The sequence below is a fragment of the Mixophyes fleayi genome, chromosome 2, assembly GCF_038048845.1.
Source record: "Mixophyes fleayi isolate aMixFle1 chromosome 2, aMixFle1.hap1, whole genome shotgun sequence".
NCBI classification, from domain to species: domain Eukaryota; kingdom Metazoa; phylum Chordata; class Amphibia; order Anura; family Limnodynastidae; genus Mixophyes; species Mixophyes fleayi.
In genome coordinates, this window is record NC_134403.1 from 128,155,123 (window position 1) to 128,175,194 (window position 20,072).

Sequence of the window (20,072 nt, forward strand, 5' to 3'; positions counted from 1 at the left end):
AAAAGTTTGATTTTCCAAGGGGGAAGAAATAAAAAGTGTGTTGATGTTGGTGTTTGTAAAACACAGTTATTTCAAGAAATAGGTAATTTGGATTGATATGATCATTTGTACAATACATTTATTTCACTTTGACAACATGACTAACGAAATCATTGTAACAAAAATAAATGTGTATAATACACTTAATTAGTGGTAACAATAAATAGTGAATCGCATTTAAGCTTTAAGAAATGTGTACATTTATTTGAACTAGACAAACATAGCAAATAAATAGTAAATTCACATTATTTGAAATATAGGTGCTAATAACAATACATAATCAATATAATAATCAGCCAATACAAATTTAATGATTTTGATTAATTATATTATATACAATTAATTAGAGCGATAAAGCGGTGAATAAATGAATAAAATAAGAACTATTTATACAGTGAATGACATATTTAACTCAGAGCCGTAACTAGGGTGGTGCGGGCGGTGCCGCCGCCCAGGGCGCAAGCCCGAGGGGGCGCAGCAGCCACCCGCTACCTTCCCCTTTGTGGCAAAAAATATAAAAAAAATTGTGGCCCCTCCCCCGACTCGCGGCTCCGCCGTCCTGCGACTCGTGCAGGGGGGGCAGGGGGCATAATGTTATAGATTATATTGTGCATAAGGCATGTGTAATATCATGCAGCATGGAGGACCAGGCAGACTGTTACTGAGGAGTACAGCGTAGAAAGTGACTTATTTATATTGATACGTTTACCTGATTTTACACAGCCAAAGTATGACCACTTCAAAGTCCAATTTTATCACCACGTTTGGCCTTAACAGCATGACTTTAAAGGCAGGATCCCAAAAGAATAAGTTAACAGTTTTCAAACATTATGTTTTTGCAGGGTGAGGCTACACAGTTAGCAATGAACTCTGATACCCAGAGTGACAGACAGCACACCCTCTACTGCCAGTGTGCTCAGCCTGTGGTGTGGAGGGGTTCAGGCAGTGGAAGATTCAAGGGGGGGGAGGCAATCGCCCCCCTAGCAGCAGAAGCAAATACTTTAAAATGTAAAGACTAGATGCCGGTCAAAGGGGCGTGGCCAATCGCGACCAGGGGGGCGGTCTAGCCGGGACTAGCTAATCAGACTAAAGGGGGCGTGACTAACAAAGTCTAGTTCCGCCCCTGGGTTCAGGATCCTGGGAAATGTGGCTGTGCTGTGGGTAACAGAGAAGCCTGGGATGTGGTGGAGCTTTGTCAAACACACTGATGTCTAAAGTAGAGGTAAGTGCTGCCTGGTGTGGGACAGCAGTGTCAACCATAATATGTAGTGGCTACAAGGAATTTATAGGGGTACAGAGTTTACAAGGATTGCTGTGTGATTCAGCCAATAATATGGGTGTACATGGGTTAATTAGTTGTTATTGTTGGGAAGTGAGGGTATAGAGGTACCTGTAAAGTTACTTGGGCTTGTCAGCCTGGTGAGCGATGGGGTGTCAGGAATTAGAGGTCTATAATTGTACCATAGTTTTGTGTGTCAGTTCAGACAGTACTTGGAAGGTTTAAGGATGCCAGGAGCTAGTATGGAATTATAGATGATCATGCATTAGTGTGGAGGCGATAGGCTGTGTAGGACTGTACCACCAGGATTCCAGTTGCATTTGTGGTGGGCTTCACTTGCTGTGGCAGATTTCAATATGGCTATTTGCTGTTACACCCCCTTTCATGGGCCATTACCATTGTTTTCCCCTGTGGTACATTCATTCCTCAGTCTGACGAGAGAGAGAGAGATGCAGGTATACAGAGAGGTCAGGGTTATATAGAGATACAGGTATATACAGAGGACAGGGTATATAGAGAGGACAGGGAGTATAAAAAGAGATTCAGGGGGTATATAGGAAAAACAGGGGGTATAGAGAGAGATTCAGGGGGTATATAGGAAAAGCAGGGGGTATAGAGAGAGATTCAGGGGGTATATATTAAAAACAGGTGGTATACAGAGAATTTCAGGGGGTATATAGGAAAAACAGGGGGTATTGAGAGAGATTCAGGGGGTATATAGGAAAAACAGGGGTTATAGAGAGAGATTCAGGGGGTATATAGGAAAAACAGGGGTTATAGAGAGAGATTCAGGGGGTATAGAGAGAACAGAGGGTATATAGAGAGATACAGGGGATATATAGAGATGTAGAGGGGACAGTGTATATAGAGAGAGATACAGGGGGTATAGCGAAAGATACAGAGGGAATTTAGGGATTACATAGAGAGAACGGGGTATATATAGATGCAGGTATATAGAGAGATGCACATATATAAAGAGATATAGGGGGTATATAGAGATGCAGGTATTTAGAGAGGACGAAGGGCATACAGAGAGCCCACTGCAGCACCACACTACTCCCCTACAGCTGTGCACCTACCACCTCACACTACACCCATACAGTACTCTGCTACACCCCTCGCACTGCACCTCTACAGCACTGCATCTACCCCTGGACACTACAGCTCTGCCTCTACCACCGGACACTACACCTCTTCAGCCAGTGCCGTAACGAGGGTGGTGTGGGCGGTGCAGTTACACAGGGCGGAAGGCCAAGAGGGCGCAGCAGCCACCCGCTACCTGCCTCCATACCTGCCTCCAAGAGAGAGAGAGACATTCACATTCACTTACAAGACTTTGAAGCTTCAACCCTTAAGTCCCGCAGTGGAACGCAAATGCCGAACTTCCTGTCAATGGAACGCACATTGGGGGACTTGACTTAAAGGTTGAAGCTTCAAAGTTATGTAAGTGAATGTCTCTCTCTCTCCCCCCCCCCCCCCCCAATGAAACATATCACAATATATTAAACTCACTTAAACCTACACATATTAACTGCATAAAATATTACAATACCTATCGCTATATATTTTTGAAATATACCATTGTGTGTGTGTATATATAACAATTCTTTCACTAAAGTGCTAGCCACCCCCACTTGTCAAATGCCACTCCCACTTAGATGGGGGGCGCCGGTGCCCTGTCTTGCCCAGGGCACCAAAATTTCTAGTTACGGCACTGATTTAACTAACACTATTAACTTCTTATCAACTGATTATCATAGCAATATATGTTTATGTGACGAATGAATGAGTGTAAAACACCAACAATATTATTATTATATATAAATGATATAGGTAGATGCAGTTACCAAGTTATCAAGTCATAGTTCCCTTGTGGAAGACAACCTCATCCACCTCCCAATAGGTGTTTTGCTTATTATGCTTCCTTGTGGCATACTCATTTATTTATACACCATGCATAATTTGCTCATAATATGCAAAATGCAAAGGTACTGAAAAGTAAGTGGCGCTTGCATTGTTTTTTTTTTTTTAATGAACACCCGCTATAGAGAAAATACATACAATGTATAGGAAGGGCCGGTCACACAGTTTGGGATTTTAATTGTTAAGACCACCCCTACGAGTATTGTGGGCAGTTTGTAATCTTAATGCAGTATCAACGGCCACAAACAAGCAGATTGGGTGGACAACTTGGGCAGACCTGGCTGGATCCTACAGGGGCCTGTTAGACTATCATCTCATAACAATAGCCATCGGCAGATCAGATATACAAGCATTCATATTATCAGAATGATTTTGAGACTTTTCAGGCATGAAGACAGTTTTAGGATTTGCACCCACTGGCATTTAAATAACTGAAGTGACACCAGTGACACTGCATGTCAAGTGTGAACCTGTTGGTTAATGAGCACTTTTACTAGCATTTGGGGAGGTCATTGGAGGACTGCACATTAAACTCAATGTGTTCAACTTGCTTCTAATGCATAATATGAAACAGGTAGCGTCCAAAACAATGCACCACTTTGCCATGCATATCCTTCCCAGTACAAGTAGAAATACAAGTGTATATGACGGTACTCGAAACAATGTATTCTATTGTCATCCCCATTGTACTAGCTAGTGAATTCATGTATTGTGACATCGGCAGGTATGAGGCCTTAAAGCAGTTATGGGCAATCTGATACACTTCTGGGGCCACAATGTTTGACCCTCTAACCTTCAAAAGGGCTGCAAATTATCCTTAACCACAGTAATAAGCTTATAGAAAGAGACACCCATCTGTAATAACATATCAGCAGACATTTTAATAATGTGTTACAAGCTATAACAAACAAACCTAACAATAAAGCAAGTAGGAGCTGGGGCCGCAGAGAAAGCTCTGAGGGCTGCCTATTGACCATCATTGCCTTAGAACCACACATTTGGCAAAACTGCTGGGTGTTCTACGAGCATGAAAACTAAAAATTACTGTTGTTTTGTTCTGCTATGAAAACCACTTCCTAGCTTAAATATTATAGGAGACAAACAAAAAAGAATTACATTGCACATTCAAATTGAAGGTATGCATACTTCCACATATAGTGGCAGATTCAATTATCCTCTGCATTCCGCAGAACATTGCAGCTGCGCACTTTTATCTTTACCATGGTAGAAATATCTGCTCCCTTTTTCTCGTGCCCCAAAATATTTCTGTAAAAATATCTGAAGCGAAAGAATCTATAGAATGGTTGCAAGACATTTCGCGGCTAATTGAATATGTAACATAAATTCAAGGGCAACTTTTGTACAACTCTGGAACTTAAAGAAAATACTGATTATTTTGGGATTGGGAAATTGGACTATTATTAATAAACATATCGGGTCTGATTCATTAAGGAAAGCAAAGCAAAGAAAAGTAGTAAATTTGCACCTGGGAAAAACTATGTTGCATTAGAGGCGTAAATTTAAAATGTGGGGATAGATTTATAGTTGGGGAAGAGCATGTCCTAGATCAACTTTAAATATCAGTGTAAAAAGCTATCAAGTATTTGTGTGTTAGATGACAAAAAAGCCAGCATTTAACTTACGTGTAAAATAATAAACTAATTTGCACCCCTTACATAGTTTGTCCAGGAGCAAATTCACTCCTTTTTTTTGCGTTACTTTCCTTAATGATTCAGGCCCAACATGTTTAAGCTCCTTCGATATATATTTCAATGTTCAGCTATTTGTGTTTATATAGCTAGGAATAGAAAAGTGTATAACAGATTTAGTAATATAATACATATAGTATTTATCATTGACAGGCACTCAAAAAAATAGGTAAGATCATCCGAAAATGAAGATCCTCGTATGTCTTCTTTAAAATTTTTATCACTATTATTGTTTTTAAAGCTGAGCGCCTGTCAATGTTAAACACTATATATATTATAATCAGTTTTTTTCATTGCAGCCACATATTTGAGCAGCACTCTCATTTTGTATTACTTGTTGTCAGATGTAGTAATATGTAAGCATGTATGATTCTTTTTGTGAGTACTGTTTTTGAGCACTCCAAGCAAACATTTATTTTTAGTCTGATACATGTTGTAACACGTGAATTTATATATTTTTATATTTTTACAATCTGTGTATGGTTTATGAAGTGAATGGGTTATTGTGAATTTTTGTTGGAAGTGAATTAAACAGGATTTAACATGAAGGGGGTGTACACCATACAAAAAGATGGGTATTTCATCAACTGCTGTTCATTTTACTACAACACTGCCTATTACTGAATAAGCTGCCTCACCAGTATTGTGACTGCTATATGATATTAATCGAATTGACTGAAGAAAAATGTAATCCTATTACAAGTAGATAGCAGCCTGATCAGAGATTAGAATTGAAAAAAATAAATAAAAAAATAATACTTTATTTAAGACCTCTTCTGTCACTTCTTCCTGAGGCTGAATGGCTTAAAACATGAAACAAGAAAGAATAAACAACTTCAAAGTTACACAAACAACTATCACCCTATGACCATTTCCTATAGGTCTTAATGTTATGAAGCACAAACACTGCAAATAACCTCTCAGTGGAGAAGCAGATTGGAAGCAATATCGGACAACTACAAACTGGAATTGGATTTTATACAGTCCTGGAGGTTGAAATTAAGTTCTGCTATTTAGAGGCTTAGATATGACTGAACATCAGCAATCCTGGAAAGCTCTGAACAGAAGACACTAATACTTATTGGTTAACCATTTTTCAGTCTGTCCAAGTGGCAGCAAATGATTTCTAACTCACACAGCGCTTTAAGTAAAACAAGAATCCAAGGAAAATGAAGAAACTAATGGCAATCTACTGCTTCTTGTTTCATTTTACATTTTGATCACGAATATGCACAATGGATGATCTTGTGTTTTCCCAGACAGCACTCATTTTTGGAAATGTTATAACTATTTGTCCATGAAAACCAACAAGAAGCTTGAACATAGTTTAGATAGTTACAAGTACCTATTGGTACCTGTACTTTGAGAAGAAAAGGAGGGGAATATTATAGTAAAAGACAGCCAGTTGTGTATTTAAACATTAATATCATACTGCTGTCAAGATTTTTAGCTCACACAATATATATGCAGGGTTATGTGCCTATGCCTCTCCAGTTGTAACCTCCTGGCATGCAAATGAGTGAAGACTACCCATCACTTTACTCTACTAGTTTATCTCTCAACTGTCTTAATGCTATTCAGTAACATTCTTCTTTGAATACTGTAGAAGGTTACAAGTATAGATTGCTAACTAGAGCCTAAAAGAGTCTGACTGTGTCTTCCTCCATATTTTCTATAAAGTGCCTAATACTGTGTACCAAAATCAATGTCAGCACTAGAAAAGTAAAGAAGTTGGGAAAAAGGTGAGGTGTACCTATAGTATGACTCTGGTCTTTGTATCAAATTGTAGCCTTGCTGAAATAATAATAAGTAAGATCAGTAAGCTAGTCCCTAGGAACAATATCCAAATAAACATCTATGTATTAATGCCTTTATCTTCCTTTTTCTCTTGGAAATCTTAAGCTGACAGGATCACTGACCAACAAGAGGCTGGCCAAAATGCATGCGATAAGGCAATTGACCCCTTCCACACCCAATACCTTTCCAGGCTGATCGCCAGCTCACTTCCATATCATCATGATGGTCAAAGCCGACCACACACACAGTCTGATAGCTGTTATCATCAAACCGAATTTACAAACATATCTGATGATGATCAACATGACACATATTCAGGTTCCAATACAGACAATCAATGCTTTCTGAATACAAAACTATTTTTTTCCCAACACAGTGCCCTTAAACTGCAGTTTTGTAACTTCAACGCAATCAAAAGAAAGAAAGAAAATTCTCATCTACTTGCGACACTGTAAAGTAGCAATGTCAAGAGCCAAGTTCAGAAGTCGCTTAGCAAGAAAAATGGCACAAGACTCCAGATTTGGGGACAGTAATGAACATGGTTTGTTTTGTTTTGGGTTTTTTTTAAAAAAACTCCCATTTGCTCTTAACACATAATAAACTACACAAAGCCTCACTCATATGTATACATTAGCTGGTTATAGGTTATCTTGATAAGAAATAAAGGTAGATAATTGTGGTATTATATTTTAGCTTATGTTAATGGAGTATTACGAAAAAAATAAAAAATTGTTTAAATATGGATATCCATATTGCAGTATAGGTAGGTGCAGCAGTCATATGATGCATTGGTGTGTTACATCAATACATTGTTCCTGCCTCCTAGAGGTAATGTAAGGGAAGTGCAGAAGGCCAAAGAGAAAAAGGCAATAGCAATACCAAAAAGAAAACAACAAAAAACAATTTTGTATGCACAACAAAAATGCAGTTGAAATAAAAAAATTACATTTTAACTTCGAATAAATAAAAAACTATTTTGACTTCATGTTTCTAAAAAGTTCCAAAAGTTATTACACACCATACATCTTTTAGTTATGATCACAACAGTCCTTAAGATATTGCTATGTTATTTCTATGGAACAATAATATTGATGTAAATGCGGAAACAAACATTTATATACAATGAGGGGCAAAGGCATGATTTTTAAATTGGGTTTTCCAAATGCTTGAGTTTGAAAAAAAAGCAAAACATAAGGTATCTACTGCCATAAGTAGTATATATAATAATATAATCAATTGAATCACTGCATAATTGGTTTAGAATGCTAAAAATATGAATGACAAAATATTGAGTTAATAAGAAAAATAAATAAAAAAAACCCTCTATAACAACTTTAATACAAGATCTGTTTGCACTAGTAAAAGTGCATATTCATAGATATGGTATCATTTAAGAAAACACAGTAACAGATCGAATGCACAATTGGTTTGCTTTTAACATATACCAGAACTATCAATTTCTGAATAAAAATCTTTTTTACTAGCAAAACATCTTTACTACTTTAAGTGAACACGGAGCTTACATTAAATGTATTATAGAGTTTACTTATTTTCATTTATTTATAAAACTGACTCTCAGCCTCTCCAGTCTGCAGTGGCCCAATAAGGTAGGTGGAACGGCTACCACTAAACATGCACAGCTGCCTCATTTAGTGAATGTTAGATTCAGTACATATTACTGAATTACTGTCTCCTGTAGTAGTAACTCAAGCAGTGGGGCAGTGCACGAGCTGGGCCTGGGAAGAGAAGGTTTCTGAGTAAATGGGAAATTTCCTTAAGTGTACTGACACATTAGGGGGTAAATGTATTATACTCCGATCGCAAGCCAAGTTTGCCTTTACAAGCCAGCGCCGCTTTAAATTTTAGCTGTCAACTCGCCGATTTCTGGCGAGTTGAAAAAATCAGAGTATAATACATTTACCCATTGATTTCATTTCTAAACATATTTTAATGCTCATACTCCCCACAGTTTCCAAAGCAGCATCGGAATCAGATTTGATTCAACATCTCAGGAGGCAAAAGTCCACGTGACTTTTGGTAGTCTACTTTATTTATATGTGTCCCACTCACCAACATCACAAACTATGCAATACAGGGACACAATCTGTCCGCAATAGTAGGCAAATTGTTCATTCTAGATATGAAGAAAATTATAAAGAAAAAATAAATGACAGCATATTTAGGGGATATTTCTGTGGGAATTGAAGCCACATAATATTATCATTGATTGTGTGCAATAGGAAAGTGATGCAACAATGTCAAATATATGCATCAAAGTATCTTCATTAATGCTGCACAAATAGTTAAAAAATATAATTTGGATGAAAACTGAATTATGACCTATACTATAAAACATAGCAAAAGCAATATTATATCTCCATCTAATATCTCATTTAGTGTAAGTCCCATTAGTATTGCTGTACCCACCATTTCCATAAGCATAAACCAGTATATTGTCCCTGGGGTTTAGGCTTGTCAGCTGGAAAACAGTTATATTTCACCTGCTGATTTAAAGAGTATCTGTGCATTGTTAGAGTATGACAATTACAGTCAGTTCTGAAAGGCTAATAGAAAACAGCCTTTATTAATACATTTGCAGTTAATCTACAGAAAGAATGTGTGCGATGTCATGTCATTTCATCTATCGACATAGTAATAGGATTAGGTTTCCAATGATCTAAACATCTTATTTGGCAGTAAGGGAAAACACACACATTCTTACCAACAGCTATAAACTCTCATTTAATCCCTGTTGGTTTAAACTAAACAGTCAAGAAACAAATTCTGTCTAGCTACACTTAACACCCTTAATAAAAACATAAATTTCACTTTGAAGTTGTAAAATGAAAATGTTGACCAGGATAAGTAGTGTCTCAGGAGCCCAATCATTTCCCTCTCCAAGGCATCACAAATGTTGTTTACATTTGAGGAAGATTAAGCACAAAGTTTAAACAGATTAAGCCTTGTTTGCATGTATTAATCCCAATTTAAAGAGCTCATCATTTCTGGCAATTGAAGGAAACAAATTGCTTTAGTTTCAGTAGTGTCCATTTTTCTCTCCCACTGCTATAATCCTGTTTTTTAAACATTGGTAAATGGCAAAGTACCATTTAAATGAAGAGAAACAAAATTCCAAAACATATAAATAATAAGTACACAGAACCAGTGAATGCTGATGGCAGATAGAGACTAATTGGTCTATTTAGACTGTTCATTTCACTGTAGTTTTTACAGTTCCAGTCTTACAGCTATATATACTGGATATTTATTCCAACCATATACTACTCATTTAGTAAACTATTATTGTGTAGCAAACAGTCATATATACATGAGGTAATATGGATAGTTTAAATGCTACAGTGTCTATATTTTATTGCAAGTATAATTATCTAGACATTCTTAAACTTCAGGAAGTAGACACATCACAATCATCATACAGGATTCTATTCTACGCAAATCGGTACAAACTGTTCATTAAAATGTAATTCTGAGTCAAGTCACATTATGCAGCGTACAATGAGGCTATATTAATCTACTGCTCGTGGGACAATAACCCTTCAACTGTCAACATTACAAAACAATCTATGCAGCAACACACAGTTAAAAGACTCTACTCCTGAACTTCCCACTTATTTTCCTATTGCAGACATCTGGGCGTAAATGTATCAATTTGCGCATTTTGCATTTATTTGGCAACTTTGCAAGGAAAATTTAAAGCAGCAATGGCTTTAAAATCAAAACAATGCCTTTAAAGCCATTGCCACTTTAAATTTCTCTTGCAGAGTTGCTGAAAATCGGTGACTTGTAAAATGCGCACATTGATACATTACAACCTGTGCTGAATTCATGAATTGATATGAAAAGTCTCCCTTAGAACTTATTAATTCAGCACAAGAAAGAACATAAGTGGAGCGTTTACGGTTAATATCTCTGTATCAATGGTCACTTTGTATTTAGTTGCAAACACTAGATCCTTGGTTTTATCACAAATAACTAATGGTGTGGTCTGGGCCATGCTAGATACAGCCTGCATTGGTGAATTGCGTAAGATATATCATAAAACAAACACTGTCCTTACAGAAACACATAATCTGTACACAAAGTGATTTCAAAACAATCAAATAGAAAAAAAAATTACACATTGTATTTCTGCAACACTGATAATGGAATAGTGAGATATATATATATAGAAAGAGAGAGAGAGAGATAGAGAGAGAGATAGAGAGAGAGAGAGAGAGAGAGAGAGATAGAGAGATAGAGAGAGAAAGATACACACACATTAAAAAAATATCAGCCTTATTTTAGGGCTATAGTAGTAAGTTTATCAGGACTAAGCATTTAAAATATTTTTAGGGGCAAAATAATCAGCCTCTGCATTGAAGTTTTTCCTTCTGCACTGAGTTTTAAATTTAGCAACATTGCTTAGACAAGAAAACTACTTGAAAATATGTTTAGACATTAACACCAACAGTTTTTAACACTTCACTGAAAAAGGCTAATTGAATGTGACAAGTATGAGAATGGAGAGCCCCAGATGTGTAAATGTGATCATTTATTAAACTTCAATCAGTATTTGGTAGTAACACCTCTGCTGTCAGCTGGTCTGGCAAATAACTACTTAAAATACAAAGATCTATTTGCAAAATAATTCTATCCTATTTTAGTGGTCTTTCACACATGTTTACCATCATTATATTTCAATAAATGAGAACTTAAAATACATTTTTTTTTAGATAAAATACCAACTAAAATTTAAAAATGAGGAAAAAAATATACAACCATGAAAACTAAGCCTTTTACCAAGCAAATAAAAAGAACTGAGAAGGAAAATTATTCTACAGCTCTATGTTAAAGGACCACAAAAATAAAAATGCAATTTACCTTATATAAAAGAACAACTAATCACTTTCACAGATATATAGGTAATAGTGTCATGAGTTGTCAGAAGTAACAATATTTGAGATAAAAGTTGTGTATACACATATGGCGCTCAGCCTACATAAAATTATTTTTCATGCCTGATCAGCAGCTCAATAACAAATTATTTTTCTCATGGGTTTGCCTACAAATACTGCTCGCTGCTTCAGTAGTAACTTGTTTATAAAAAGGATTGTGAAATTATCATGCAAGTATTTAAAAAGAGTGAGTAGTATATCCAAAATAAAATGCTGTAGTTCTTTGGAATTACTTAGTTCCATCATACTTAAATTGTGTCAATATTCTGCAAACCATTGTGAAGTACAGGAGAATTCCTTTCACATACTGCTAGCAGGCAGTCCCTGTCCAGGGTCCATTACTAGACAGTCTAATGGTCCCTCTCCCCCAGGCCAGGTGGGACCTGGACAAATGCCCCTTTTGATTCTTTATAGTGTCATGTGGGTAGTTTTGAACAGTGTAGTTCAAGCATTTTGATGCCATCAAATGTTACTGTACTCACATACTGTATTCAAAGAGAAACACTGTTTCAATTCACAGAACACATCAGTTTTAAAAAAAAAAATGCATTGACTGCAATGCTCAATACAGATTTCATCCCAATGCAGACACCATTTTTGCCTGTACTTCAGTTTTAATCACTACCCATATGAACAATTTATATATGTTAGATGGCTCCCTTCTTTGTGTATTTTATGTGGTATGCAATTCAGAGATTTTTGATAATGTGCTTGATGAGTATGTGTAATGATCATGCTGCCTAAAGTAGTTATCGGAAAAAGAGCCCTTCCGATCTCTTACAAAAACTACCATAATAGTGTATACTTATATCATACACTTTAAAAAAACATTATCAATTTACTCATCATTAGATCTGTCAACAAGGTAGAAAGCAGTAATTTACTTTTGCGGTAGTAAAATAAACAGGTTTTAAAATCATTACATTTCTGTTGCTCTCTACAATTTGTTGCCTGAGAGCTTGGCCTCAGTTTGCCTCATTAAGCCACATACCTGGATGAGCCATTTAACGGTTTTAGTTTGTTGTACAGAAATGCAAATAGACAATAAACAGATATGTAACTATATTTCTTTCCCTGAATCCTCTTAATAACACCATTTATGCTGATACACATACACATGTGGACAAATTTGTTGGTATCCTTCCATGAAAATAGAAGAATCCATATTTTTCTCTAAAATAACTTGAAACTGACAAAAGTAATTGATATCCATCATTGTCTCTTCCATATTTAATGGAAATCAGACTTTCATTTGAATGTTGATTCAAAAAAATATTTAAAATAATAAAACAAATGAAAATGACATGGACAAAAATGATGGGATCCTTAAGCAAATATTTTGTTGCACAACCTTTAGTGGTAATTGCTGCAATCAGGTAATTTCTGTAGCTCTCAATGAGACTTCTGCACTTGTCAACAGGTAGTTTGGTCCACTCTTCCTGAGCTGTCTCAGGTTTGATGGGTGACTTCTACAGATTGCATGACTCAGCTCCTCCCATAGGTGTTGGATAGGATTCAAATCAGGGCTCATAGAAAGCCACTTCAGAGTAGTTCAATATGTTGTTCATATCCATTCTTGGGTGCTTTTAGCTGTGTGTTTAGGGTCATTATCTTGTTGACCTGTGACTGAATTAGAGCTTTCTGACACTAGGATGTATGTTTTGTTCCAGAATGCCCTGATAGTCTTAAGATTTAATTGTATCCTGCGCAGATTCAAGACACCCTGTGCCAGACGCAGCCAACATACCCAAGCCTCCTTCATGTTTCACAGTATTTATGGTGTTCTTTTCTACGAAAGTTTAATTTTTTCATCTGTGTACACAGAACTGATATGATTTACCAAAATGCTCCAGATTTGATTCATTTGTCCAAAGAACATTCTCCCAGAAGCATTGTGGCTTGTCAATATGCATTTTAGAAAATACCAGTCTGGCTTTTTTTTGCTGTTCTTTCAAAAGTTGAGTCCTCCTGGGACTGCTTCCATGGAGTCCACTGTCGCTCAAAAAGTATTGGATGGTGCGATCAGACACTAATGTTCGTTGACTTTGGAGTTCAGCCTGAATCTCTTTGGAAGTTTTCCTTTGGCTTTTTTTCTACCACTCTCACTATTCTTCTGTTTAATCCGGGGTCGATTTTCCTATTGTGGCTGCGTCCAGAGAGGTTGCCTACAGTCCCAAGGACTTTAAACTTCTTAATATTTGCAGCTGTAGTCAAAGAACATCAATTTGCTTGGAAATTGTCTTATAGCCTTTACCTTTAACATGCTTGTCTATAATTTTCTTTCTGATTTTCTCAGACAACGCTCTCCTTTGCTTTTTCTGGTCTATGTTCAGTGTGGTGCACACATTGATAGCAAACAGCAGAGTGACTACTTTTATCCATTTAAATAGGCTGAATGACTGATTAGAAGATTGGGATATGTGTGATTATAAGTCAAGAAAGCAATTAGTTGCTCTCTTCACCTGTCTGATATGGGACTACTGTAAGCTCCACTTTGAGACTACCTCCAATCTCTCCCCATATCATCTCTTTGGGACATCCTTGCCTTCATTCCTGGGCAATGCCTCTCTCGGTTTAGGGGCTGGCGGCAGAGGGGTATCAGATAGGTGGGAGACATTTTACACGCTGATCAATGTATCCCTATGTCACTGTTGCAAGAGAAATTTGACTTCCCAAACATTAGCCCATTTGCTTACCTTCAAGCGAGACACTATAACCTCCCTAAGCCTGATATTACGAGACCTTTAACTCCCCTGAAATCTCTATGTGTTAATTCTCCCCTGCAACGGGGTATAATTTCCAACCAATACAATACGCTCACATCCTACAAACAATCTTACACCCCCATTCATGAATTGCTGTGTGAGGCCGATTTCGGCAGTGCCCCGGAGGAGGACACTTGAGCAACAATTAAGGAAAGGGTTTCCAAGACTTACATTTCCTCTCTTGTTAAGCAAAATGCATATAAAATCTATTACCACTGGTACCTGGTTGCTACCCAGCTGAAAAAGATCTATGAGTTCACTTCCGACTTATGTTGGAGGGGCTGTGGGGAACAGGGATCCTTTCTCCACATCTGTTGGACTTGCCCAAAAATCGTTTCCTTCTTGGAAGATGTAGCCGCTCTGATCAGTGAGGGCACTACGGTCCAAGTTTCCAAATGGACATGGTCCTTTCTCCTGAATTTTCCTATCGAGATCCTGGATAAGCACCCAGATTAATTGTCTGTTCAGAACCTTAATGCTGCCAGATGCCTAGTTGCGAAGCATGGGAAAAATGCAGATCTTCCCTCAAGACAACAACTCCTCAATAAAGTCTGTTTTTTGGCACCTATGGAAAAAATGTCAGCATACTTAAATAAGAAAACTCCCAAATTCTCCCAAATTTGGGGTGATTAATTTACAATGGCCCCTCTGGTCGGTCTCGCTGCCTGGAGAAGCTCAGAATATTTCAACTCTCTTATTATGAACAGAGTTGGGTAGGCCAAATTCTATTCTCTTATCACTATTAGGTAGGATAATATTTGATACACCGGTCCAGCTGGCCACCGGTCACCAAGGGTTCCAGGTTTGGTCTCATCATCTCCTCCCCTCCATTCTTCCCCCTCTCCCCTTAATTATTGCTTACACCTATATACTATTGTATGCCTCACTCAAACTGTTTATCTGCTCTCGGCTGGTATCATATATCCACCTTTGTATAATATGTATCTGCTCCATCTGAGATTGGTGTAATTTCCTCATGTAACTTTCAAGGTATCATTTGTGTTTGCCCGCTTGTGTTCATGTGGAATATTTGTTTATTGAATACTAAAAACTATAAATAAAGTTTTTAAAGAAAAGAAAACAATTAGTTTGAAATAGCACTATAATCTAATTATTTTTAATCTTTTCTAAGGGGTACCATCAAATCTGTCCAACCAATTTGAGAATATGTTTGGAGAATAAGCAATTTATGTCTTTTCACTGTTTCTTTGCTTTATTCTATGACATACCAAAGTCATGCAGGTTTACATGAGGCAATAGCTTTTAATTTCATCACTTCTCAGGAGAATGAAGCATTGTTTCAATGAGCTGTAAGGGTACCAACAAATTTGTCCATGTCTGTATCTGAAACAACCATTATTCATAGCACTTGATGCATGATATTCTCACAAATACTAGAAGTGTATACTGCCACCTGCTTATAAATTGCTATTTAAGTATGTATTTGATTATTTTAAAGGCCTGGAACTGTACTGTATGCTTAACTGAAAATATGTGAAACTGCATTCTATGATTTAAGCGGTGGTAGTCATTGCAGCGACTGCCACAAACTCGACAACACTTACCTCCGAACTTCTCATCCCCGACAGAGCGTTAAATCCGACTGTTCAAAAAGCAGCACTGTATCCAATGCAACGAATGAACATGCCAGGAAGCCTAAATGACGTCACTTTCAAGGACGACAATAGTATTTCTGGTGTTAAAGGGCTCATGCCAGGAGGCGCCGCCTGTACATTGTGTTTTAGTAATTTTTAGCCTTTACTTTTTTACAGGCGGCGCCTCCTGGCATAAGCTCTTTAACACCAGAAATACTATTGTCGTCCTTGAAAGTGACGTCATTTAGGCTTCTTAGCATGTTCATTCGTCGCATTCGACACAGTGCTGCTTTTTGAACAGTCGGATTTAACGCTCTGTCGGAGATGAGAAGTTCGGATAATCGATGTCAGGGTAAGTGTTGTCGGATTTGAGGGAGCCGCATTACCGTACTCAACCCGATTTAAGATAAATTAAAAATGCAGTAGGTAATAGTCTTCTTCAAAAAGTCTGTCTCTGCAAATTTTCTGAAGTGAGTGTTATTTGATGAAGAACACTAGGATAAACAATTCAGATCCAATAGTAACCAACGTTTGTGCAATAACAACGTTTGTGCAATAACAACGTTTGTGCAATAACAATGTTTGCGCAAATAATTAACTCCTTACCTTTTTATTGATGGCAACTCCATCTTCACAGTCTAGCACTGCACAGTCAACGCTGAGAGAGGAAATTTTTTTTATTTTCCTTTCATCATTTCCAGGTATGTATAGTACAGCTCTGCGAGGGACGTACTTATGAAAAACTCGAACTGGAGAGTCGCTATTTGGTATCTTTGCGAAACCACTTGTAAATAGAGAAGACTTTCTGAAATTAAATAGATACATTACATTAAACTTAAAGACCCACAATAAAAAGTAAAACATGTTTAAAATCCCTGCTATCCAACAGTAAAAAAAAAACCACATAAAATATCAGTTCAGGTATTGACAATATTGTTATAATTCTGATACAAATACATTGTTGTAGTAGAACATGGCGGTAAGATGGAGCAGTGGTTAGTATTGCTACCTCACAGCTTAACAGCTGTATATTGTTAGTGCAGATAGTATTTACAGACAGAAATGGCTTGGTTTCACTTCACCCAGTCTATTATTGGGATACCCCCACCGGCACCCGCTGGGAATATTCTGCATGATCCTTTTGCTTGGTAGAGTCTACATGGTACAAGTAGGTTTGTCATAACAGAAAAAAGTGCTTTTTAAAATGAATGGGGCTATTACTGCACCCTAAGAAAACAAATATTATTTATTTTCTGGGACGGGTGGTTATAGACATAATATAACTTATATATACCTTTTATTTTTATATATAAAAAATACTATATTTTATTTATTAATATATATTTTTCACATTGCCAGCAAAGTATCCCTCAGCTTCCACAGCGATAAATTAATGTTTAATAGCGGCTAAGAGTATTTTTTTCTATGTGCAATAAGCAGTAAATGAAAAAATTAATGTTATCAGCACAATGTCTTTCCTTGATATCCCATAATCTGCATTGTTCAGGGCCAGCGTGTGCACCCTGTGCATCTCTCTTCCCAGGAAATTTCCTTCACCACGGAATGAGGGAGTTTTAATTGCTGGCGATAAGCCAAGCGGACATCACTACACCACTATGGGATGTGAGGAAAAATTAGTGGAGATTCCTGCCATAACATTGGCGCAATGTGTCTCCATGGACACATTGCGCTGAATTTAATCTCCCCAATGTGTGGAGCTTCTCTTCTTGGGAGTGTGGTGCTGGGCTGTGACATCAGAGCCAAGCGTCACATTCCCAATCCATTACCAACATTGATTAGCTGTAGCCACAGTAACATCACAGGTAAGAAGTTGAGGAATATTGACCCTCTGTCACGAGCCGTGGCGGTACTCACAGCCGCCGCGGCTCGCTTCCCGTGCGCCCTGGCGTCTCGGCCGTCACCATGACGACCAGGACGTCATTTCCTTTTCCTGCCCGGCCGTCACCAAGGCAACGGCCGGACGCCTCTACTATAGCGCTGCGTCCCGGCGGTAGGCGGGCGCATGCGCATGACAGGCAGGCTGTGGGCTGATATTACAGGCATTAGCCTGCATCTGTGTATTTCGTCTGAAACCCCGTTCCTCTGGTTCCGAACAGCAGAGGGTAGGGATCATCATCTTATTACTCCAGGGCGACCCTCAGTCTTGGGCCTTCTCCTTGCCTTCCACAAGTCCAGCCTTACAGTCTGTGGATGCCTTTTTTCAAGCTCTGGGGTTATTGTACGATGACCCGGACAGGGTAGCCTCAGCTGAGGCTCATCTCCGTACGCTAAGGCAAGGACGTCGCTCAGCGGAAGAGTACTGTGTGGAATTTCGGCGATGGTCCTCTGATAGCGCCTGGAACGACCCAGCATTGCGAAGCCAATTTCGCTTAGGACTTACTGAGCAGATTAAGGATTCCTTAGTTCAGTATCCGATATCCGACACACTGGAGAACTTGATGCAACTTGTCATAAAAATTGATCGTCGGATCAGAGAGAAAAAGGCTGAACGGGAGTCCGCTGCTCCGATGGACCTTTTCACAAGCTCCGATAACACTTTGCCCGATTCCTCTGAACCTATGCAATTGGGCGCTTATCGCTTGCCTCCGGAGGAGCGCTCCAGAAGACGCTCACTAGGTTTGTGTATGTATTGTGGTCAACCAGGCCACTTAGTCCGTTCATGTCCCAGCAAGCCGGGAAACTCCAAAGCCTAAGTGCAGGTGAAGAGGTGCGCTTGGGTCTTCAGATTACCTCTTCAGACAATTCCTTATTAGTTCCTGGACGTCTAACTTTCCGTGAGATATCCATGGACCTGAAAGCTTTTCTTGACAGTGGTGCGGCTGGTAATTTTCTGGATATACATTTGGCTCAGACACTTGATATTCCACATATCAGGTTAGGATCAAGCATCACCACATGTGGTTTGGATGGTAACCCCTTGCCTGGGGGAAGGATTCTCGCCAGGACTCCAATGGTTCAGTTGTCTGTAGGAGTCCTCCATACGGAGGAGCTCTCCTTTTATCTCATCTCTTGTCCCTCTGCTCCTTTGATATTGGGGTATCCATGGCTTCGCAGTCATAACCCCCTTATTGATTGGAAAACAGGGGAGATTGTCCGTTGGAGTCCTGGGTGCTCTACGTCCTGCTTGACCTTGCCTCTTAGAATTATACAGCCTAGTCCAGAATTGTTGCGGGTACCCTACCAGGACTTCAGTGATGTCTTTTGCAAGAAGAAAGCTGATTCACTTCCACCACACCGGGAATACGACTGCGCCATTGAATTGGTACCCGGTTCTAAGTTGCCCAAAGGGCGTTTATATTCACTATCCCTTCCTGAAACACAGGCCATGGAATCATACGTAAATGAAAACCTGGAGAAAGGGTTCATCCGCCCTTCTAAGTCCCCGGTTGGCGCAGGTTGTTTTTTCGTTTCTAAAAAAGATGGCAGCCTGAGGCCTTGCTTCAATTTCCGTGGACTAAATAGCATCACGATTAAGAACATGTATCCATTACCCTTGATCTCTGTTCTGTTTGATCAATTAAAAACAGCTACTGTATTCTCTAAAATTGACCTCCGAGGGGCCTACAATCTTATCCGAATCAAGAAGGGGGATGAGTAGAAGACTGCCTTTAATACCCACTCGGGACATTACGAATATCTCGTAATGCCATTCGGTTTGTGCAACGCTCCGGCAGTCTTTCAGGATCTGATTAACGATGCATTACGTGAGTTCTTGGGAAAAACAGTCGTTGTTTATTTGGATGACATCTTAATTTATTCTTAATCCCTATCTCAGCATCGTCAGCACGTCCGCCAGGTTTTATTGAGATTGCGTGAACATCATCTGTACGCAAAACGGGAGAAATGCGAATTCGAGGTGTCCACAGTGGCATTCCTGGGTTATATCATCTCTTCATCAGGATTCGCTATGGATCCCGCCAAGGTGCAGGCAATTCAGGATTGGGTCCTACCTACTAACTTGAAGGCGATCCCAAGATTCCTTGGCTTCG

The 20,072-nt window shown here is 38.6% G+C and overlaps 1 protein-coding gene across 1 annotated transcript in view; it reads right to left on the reverse strand.

Annotated features, from left to right (window-relative positions):
* Positions 1–20,072, reverse strand: part of CLYBL (citramalyl-CoA lyase) — a 293,486-nt gene that overhangs the window by 131,146 nt on the left and 142,268 nt on the right. Inside the window, exon 2 of the mRNA XM_075198047.1 lies at positions 16,669–16,867. Coding sequence (XP_075054148.1) covers positions 16,669–16,867 — 199 coding nt within the window. The remainder of the gene's footprint in view (positions 1–16,668; positions 16,868–20,072) is intronic.